This window comes from Leishmania braziliensis, assembly GCF_000002845.2.
Source record: "Leishmania braziliensis MHOM/BR/75/M2904 contig, possible fusion of chromosomes 20 and 34".
Taxonomy (NCBI): Eukaryota; Euglenozoa; class Kinetoplastea; order Trypanosomatida; family Trypanosomatidae; genus Leishmania; species Leishmania braziliensis.
This window is the reverse complement of record NC_017947.1, coordinates 755,410-762,500: the sequence shown is the minus strand read 5'-3', so window position 1 is coordinate 762,500 and position 7,091 is coordinate 755,410. Positions and strand designations below refer to the sequence as shown.

At 54.8% G+C, this 7,091-nt stretch overlaps 4 protein-coding genes across 4 annotated transcripts; all 4 read left to right on the top strand.

Moving 5' to 3' along the window:
• Nucleotides 1-592: 592 nt before the first annotated feature.
• Nucleotides 593-1,024, top strand: LBRM_20_1830 (putative clathrin coat assembly protein AP17; the record flags this gene model as incomplete). The annotated part of the gene is made up of 1 exon (XM_001564415.1): nt 593-1,024. The coding sequence occupies one exon, from the start codon at nt 593-595 to the stop codon at nt 1,022-1,024; it is 432 nt and encodes a 143-aa protein (XP_001564465.1).
• A 1,147-nt stretch (nt 1,025-2,171) lies between these two features.
• On the top strand, nt 2,172-2,570 carry LBRM_20_1820 (conserved hypothetical protein; the record flags this gene model as incomplete). Its single annotated transcript, XM_001564414.1, has 1 exon — nt 2,172-2,570. One exon carries the CDS (start codon nt 2,172-2,174, stop codon nt 2,568-2,570), a length of 399 nt encoding a protein of 132 aa, XP_001564464.1.
• An 892-nt stretch (nt 2,571-3,462) lies between these two features.
• Nucleotides 3,463-3,714, top strand: LBRM_20_1810 (conserved hypothetical protein; the record flags this gene model as incomplete). The annotated part of the gene is made up of 1 exon (XM_001564413.1): nt 3,463-3,714. One exon carries the CDS (start codon nt 3,463-3,465, stop codon nt 3,712-3,714), a length of 252 nt encoding a protein of 83 aa, XP_001564463.1.
• Nucleotides 3,715-4,790: 1,076 nt separating this feature from the next.
• On the top strand, nt 4,791-6,641 carry LBRM_20_1800 (conserved hypothetical protein; the record flags this gene model as incomplete). The annotated part of the gene is made up of 1 exon (XM_001564412.2): nt 4,791-6,641. One exon carries the CDS (start codon nt 4,791-4,793, stop codon nt 6,639-6,641), a length of 1,851 nt encoding a protein of 616 aa, XP_001564462.1.
• Between the last annotated feature and the right edge of the window lie 450 nt (nt 6,642-7,091).

Genomic DNA, 7,091 nt, shown 5'->3' with positions numbered 1-7,091 from the left:
TCTTGGAAAGCCTCGTGAGCGCACTAAAGGAGAAGACCACAGGCGTCGTTGCTGTGCGGTCGTTGGCGATGTAGCATATGTGGTGCTATATGGGGGAGGCCTTAGCACTGCACTGCCTTCATGGACACGGTATTTGTGCAATTTTTGTTTTCTGTGTGCTGGTGGCACTTCACACATGCCGTACGCATTGGGCCTTTGTTTTTGCTCCCTTTTTTTTTTTTCTTAGTGCGACGATGCTCATCGCTCCTTCTGCGCTCCGTCTTCTCCTAACGTTGTCTGTAGGGTCGCGTACTCGCTCATATATCTCCTTCAATAGCTGACGTCAAGTCATTTCAACACCGACCCACAAGCATGAGTAGAGAACCGAGATAAAATCAAGCAAGTGGTAGGTGTGCAGCGTGTAGAAAGACTAGATCCAATAGCAGAAGACAAGGAAGCACTCTTCAAGGCTCACTTTTTTTTTTTGAGTCTTCATGCGCGTATCTCCGTCGTGGTGCGAAGAAGAGGCAGCAAAAGATAAGCGCGCGCGCACACACACACAAGCACCGGAAGGGTAGCTACAGCAACCGGGCGAGTACTCATCGCCAGCGCAATGATTCACTTTATCCTCCTGCAGAACCGCATGGGCAACACCCGGCTCGCCAAGTTTTACATCCCAGTCGATGATGCCGGCCAGGCGCAGATCAAACGTCAGGTCAACGCTATCGTGAACGCACGCGATGCACGTGCGACAAACTTTGTTTCGTACAAGGATATCAAGCTTGTCTATCGCCGCTATGCCGGGCTCTTCTTCATCCTCGGCATCGATCAGGAGGACAACGACTTGATGTACGTCGAGCTGATTCACCTGCTTGTGGAAGTACTGGACATGTTCTTCAAGGATGTGTGCGAGCTGGACTTGATCTTTAACTTCCACAAGGTGTACATGATCATCGATGAAATGGTTATGGGCGGCGAGATTCAGGAGGTGTCGCGGCCAGTCATTTTAAACCGACTACAGGAGCTCGAGATCTCGAGTAAGTAGGTGACACAGTAGGAAGGAAGATGAGGAAAAGAGGGGAAAACAGTGAGTCATCCGCTGCCTCTGCAGCGCTGTGCGATCGACGGCGTATAGCGCTCGGGCTCATTTGTAATCGTGCCAGGTACAACGAAGCAGCAACGTCACCGACTCACCCGCGTGTATTCGACAGCCGCGACTTCCCTGCCCCCCTCCCTCCCCCCATTCTCTTTGCTCTCTTTCCCTGTTATGCTGCCTGTGTGTACGATTTGAGGCTGCGTTGCTATGCCCGTGTGACAAGAAGAGCTGTCGTGACAGGTGGTAGTGGAGGGCATGAACGAACAGTGAGTGATGAGGATGATAAATCACAATACACGCGCATAAACACAAGCAGAAGCGTCTGCGTGGGTGCCTTTCTACTCTCTTTGCCTCTCAATGCACATCTTTGTGGGCTACCCGCCGCATTTCTGCAGTGCGTTTTTTTTCTGTTGTTGTTTCGTTAGCTCTTTTGCTTGCACTTGACCCCCGCTCCTCTCCCATTCTCGGACTTCACTCGTGCCTTGACGCGATGGGTCACCGTACTCGTTGACCTTCGTGCTCTTTGAACCGAGGCAAAGTAATGAAAGTTGAAAACAACAACAGGGGCTGCTGCGCTGCCCCGTGTGTTTGTGCACCGCCCACTGGAGTCTCTTTTCCGAGCGAAAAATAGAAACGAAGAACACCGGATGAACTCTACTAGGCAGAGAAGTGGCAAGCCTCTCACCAATGATGACATCCGGTGGCTATGCTCTGGGCTGGCCGTAGATTCCGGAGCTCCTCCCTTTTATTCGACAGCGGCGGCATCAGGCGTCATTCCTTTCTCCCCCTCTTTCTTTTTCCCCTGTCCTGCTGTTTCTTTGTTTCTTGTCATTACTTTTCTCCCTTTGACCTCACCGTCACTGTTATATCATCGACCAACAAAAGTAGCTCTACCACGCGCTGGAGCCTCGTCCCCCTCCCTCAAGCGGCGCTCTGTAGCTGAGCAAGGAAGTGTATCGCCCAGACCGAACAACAAAAGGAAAAACGCCACCAACAGGTGCCCCTGCACACGCACACGCTGTCTCACCTGTGCACAAAAAAAAATTCCGCACCACGCATTTACTCTCACCGAACCCGCAGGAGGCGAAATCAAAACATGGCGGCGATGGACTACCTTTTTTACGCAGGACTGCTCCTCCTCACCCATGCAGTGTACATGGCCTACTCTATCCGCGAGCAGCTACAGGTGGCCCAGCACAGTCGCAGCTACATCCCTGCAACGAACCTCGAGGGCCACAGTGTGTTCCCCACAACAATGATGGTGCCCATCACGATAGAAGTGCTTGCGGGCATGCTGCTGGGCATTGCTGGCTTCGCGCACCGCCACAAGATGCAGGACGCGCGACTGTGCGATGTCACCAAGTACCTTCGCTACGACAATCAGATGAACTCGGGCGTAGGCTTCATTCACTTCAACCACCGCGGCACTGTTGCTTGCAGGAAGGATGAGCTACAGGACGACTCCAAGTCGCTCTTGCAGAAGAAGAAGGATTGAATTTCCTGCTTGTCAGCTCTACCTGCATGCCGACAGCGCGGCTGCTTCACACTGTCCTTATTTCCACTATTTTGTTGTGTTTGGGCACTGCGCAGGGCTTGTGTTTGCTGGTGGTGGTCGGCGGAACACCTATATTGAATCTCTGTGCGTCTTGCATCATTCCAGGCGATGCCGATGCCGCTGGTGTGTTATTGTAGAGAGGTGTTCTGCGGTTCCGTCTCTGTTTCTTTTTTCTCCCCTCGGTCTCGCGGGAAGTCGGTGCGCTGGCACAGGTGCGCATGTGTGTTTGTGGGCGAGGTGCTGTATCTTTTATGCTGCAGTGTTTTGCGGTAAGGGTGAGGCCGGTAAAGATTCGCTTCGGAAGCGCGAGAAGAACTTTTCGAAGGAAACAGCACCATTACGCTTGCACCGGTGGCGCAACCACGATGTGAAAGGGTGACTAAGAAGCACATGACACGTAAGGACTTCCCGCAAGTTGATTTCTATCTCCTGCCTCGGTGATATGACACGGGTGGGCGTTGTCATCACGGAACAGAACGAGAGGAGGTGGGCCCGTGGGAGTTTCACCGCCATCTCATTAGATGGTGTGTACAGTGTTGCACTCCTTCCGCTACGAGAGGTGCACTGCCTACACGAGCTCGCATGTGCGTCTGTATCGGTGCCTGTAAGCAGAATGCCGGGAGCTGGGGGGTAGTCGCGACGCTGTTAGCCCGGCAATACTTCTCTTTCTTGAGCCATTTCCTACCCCATCTGCCCTCCCCGCTCGTCCGCCTCTGCATCACATTCGTACCCACATGGCCACACGCTCACAGCTGCGGATTCATTGTTGCTCGAAGGCTCCTGCCCTTGACTGAAGCCATCCCCTTTCACTGTCCTATTGGCGACAGTACACATGTTCCAGCGAACAACACTGTGTTGCTACAGTGCTCTGATTGGCCAGGCCACGCCAGTGTTTCTCGGTAGCAAGGGCGGTACGCCAAAGCGCAAGAAGAACCCGATGCAGCTCCGTCGAAAGACGTACGGTCTTCACTTCAAAGAGCGCTACCTCAAGATGGAGGAGTGGTACTACTGCCCTCTCTGTGCAGAGCCTAAGAAGCAAGGCGAGTGGTGCAGACGCGAGGACTGCCGTCAAATCAAGCCGTAAGGAGCGACGATCCGTTTGGCCTTTACGCAGTGAAACTCGTTCTGTGATCCTCGCCCCGTGTGCGGGTGAGGCGCACGTGACGTGGGCGGGCGGGCTGCCTCTTACTGATGTGGTGCCGGACCGTATGGGTTGTGAGGGTGCAAAGCGCGCCAGATGCGCAAGGGGTTTCTCAAAAACCGCAGTAGGGCCTGCCAAAGCAGATTCGCGATGGCTAGGCGTGGGTTGAAGTTCCCCAATTCACCTTATCTGGTGTTTTTCCTCATATTTCATTCTTGTGACAGGGCAAAGGAAACGACGACGGATGCACATGGCCTGCTTTTTTTTTTCTGCCTCCATCGGCCACTTCCGAGTTGGTGCCTTTACAGTTAGTGGCAGCGCTGCAGGGCATACCGTTCTTCAGCAAGAACGGGTAAAAGGGTTAAACGAATGCGAAGGCCCGCACGTGCATCCCCAGGAAAGGAGAGGGGGGGGGGCAGCAAAGAGATTTGGTTCACGGAGAGAAATGCGTATTGGTTCTTCATGGAGAGTGATTCTGCTAGGCCCCGTTTTCTGGGGGCAAGGGGGCACGAGTGGCTTTGCAGTGCGTCAGCGGAGGGGTCCGTAAGAGCTTCACACATTGAACAATCCAAGTTCTCGCTCATTTTTCACGCAGAAGAAAAAAGCCAGATACAGGGTGGGGCGATGCAGTGGTCTCCTGATATGCACGCAACAGAGAGACCAAGCACAGGTACACACGCTCACACAGGCCTTCTACTGGTGACTCCCTTTCTCTCTCCCTCTCTCGTGATTTACCGATGTGCCTACTCTTTTCTTCTGCGATGCGTGTAAAAGTGCAACAACAACGCAGGTAAGTGTGAGCCTCGATCTTTCTTCTCGATCAACCCAGGCCAAAGCGTCAAAGGCGGCTGCATCTCGCTTTACGCGTGTGTGTGTGCGCGGGTGCACTCGTGTGCTCTTCTTACCTCCATCCCCTCTCTTTCTTCTTGTTCTTCACGCCTTTCATAGACCCATACGCTTTCTTCTGCCTTTTGTGTGTATTTGTGTGCGCGCATCCATCGCGGATCGTCTCTGAAGCAATGCAGCAGGTTTTTCAAGAGGACGCCACACGGGGCGGGGGGGTCAAGCCACTCATTCGCTTTCCTCTCCCGGTAGAGTTGGCGACGAACTTGACAGCGACAGGGAAGCGCTCGCGCAGCTCGGCGGGGATGAAAAGTGCAACAGGTTGCTCCACCGCCGCCAGCCCCGTAACACCACTGACGCCGGAGGAGCGTGCGGCGCTCTGTTGCTTCATTATGTACGGCAATCAGTCTACACCTGCCTCACTGTGGTTCTATCACCATGCTGAGAAGTACTCCACTCCGGCGCAGCTTCTCGCCCCCCACGCGGGACCGTCTCGCTCTGCAGTGGCCTCTCAGCATCGATGGTGCTTCGTGGCTCTTCGTCAGGCCATGTCGCTCCTCTGTCGGGTTGTCCGACTGGACAGCTCCGGGTTTTATCTTCACTCTACGTCTCCATCGAAAGCCGGAGTCGGCGCAACTGCGGCGACATGCGGTGACTTAGCTTTATCTACTGATGCTCCTGCGGAATCTGCACGTGCGACGACACTGGAGTTGTATTGTCGCTTTCAAGCACTTGAGCTCGAGTTGGAAGATGTGACGCTGCGAACCGAAGCAGCCACGCAGGCAGACACAGTTCCGGAGTCCGTGCGCCAGCAACTGCGATCGGATGTGGAGGCGACAGTGGTGTGCATCAAGGAGAGCTTGAATGCGCTGGAGGATACTCTAGTGCAGATGCTACTCGGCAGCTTTACAGACGTTAGCGTCAAGGGCGCGAGCACGGCGGACATGTCTGCAGCGCCGTCGCTGGAGTATGTAGCAAGGATCCTACGGGAGCTGCCATTCGTGCTCCAGTCGGAACAGTGGCCTGCCCAGTTTATTTGTGATAGTGATGTTTTGTTAACAGGTGGCGGCTTAGAGCCGGAGAATGTCGGGGCAATCACATCGTCGTCAACTTCCTCTCTTGAGCGGACGCTCCTGGGCACTGCACCGGTCCCTGGGACCGACACTGCAGCGTCGCAGCTTCTCGAGCAGCTGGGAGGTGCGGCGACATCGCTGGCTTTGCGGAGCCTGTTTGATCTCTGCCACGCGGACGTGTGGAACCTCCTCGGGGTTGCGGCGGCCTCTCCGATCAGCCGACTCGCCGCACTCGAGAAACTTGCGGCGGAAGCATCGAGTGGGTCGGCGAGTGCGGCCACACCGTGTCGACCCGTGCTCGACATCGAGACCCTCGAGTTCAAAGAGATTCTCATACGAGCGTGGAACCGCCAGTACGGCTGCGTTGGCCTCCGCCGGCTCTTTTTCGAGATGCAGGCACTGTTCTACCAGCTCGCGATACATACGCAAGCCACATCAAAGCTGGCCGGGGGCGGTAGCGGCGCCACCCTTGGCAACGTCTGTGCGCTCTGGGGCACGTGGCGTCTCTCGCTGCAGAAGCGGTCAGCCGCGTTTCTGGCGAAGCTCGGCGCTACTGAGAAGTCTGCCGCTGAGCTTCTCGATGACTCCACTTTGAGGGTGAACTCGTGTTACTCAATGCGCCAGCACGCCGTTCCTATCAGTGGCGTGACAGAGGTGCAGGGAATGGTCCTTCGCGTTATCACGAAGTTGCAGGCTGTCGATACGAAGGGCTGGTTCGCTGTCCCAGCGTTTGACCTGGTGAACGTGGATTTCACGAGTGTGCGCCACTGGATTTTGACCCCCGTCTTTGCGCGCAAGTCCAAGCGAGAGGCCTACTGCTGCCTCTGCCGCGTGCTGGAGCGGATGGTGGACAGCTGTGTGCAGAAGTACGGTCCTACCCATGCCTTCAGTGTTGTCATCACAACTGTGCGACAGCAGCTCGTTGACGTGGCTCGTACGGAAGGACTCTTGTAACGCGGCGGGCACCCGTGAAAGAGAAGGCGCAAAGGAGAATAAAAAAAAAACAGCAACAGCACGATAACTGAGTGGGGTGCCGCGGCAAATCCAAAAAAAGTCACGTGCAGGAGGTCTCCCGCACTTGGCACGTGCGCGACTCTCCACTGCAACTCAATGCGCATACTTCCAGTGTAACCCGGGCTCTTCTCTTTCTTTGAAGGAGACGGCAGTTCCAGCTGTCTCCCTTTGGTGCTGTTCGCTGGGCACCACAGCGATGTAGGAAGAGAATCAAGAGGAAGCGCATGCTATTGGAAAGTCTTCACGATAATCCAACAAACGAAAAAAAAAAGAGAAAGAGCGGCAGCTTAAAGAGTGAGGGCAACAGCTCCACAAAAGCTCAAGTGGTAGTGTTTTGTCCGACGTGTTTGTGTCTAGCTTTCTCCGTTATTCCCATTGATTCAGAGGGCG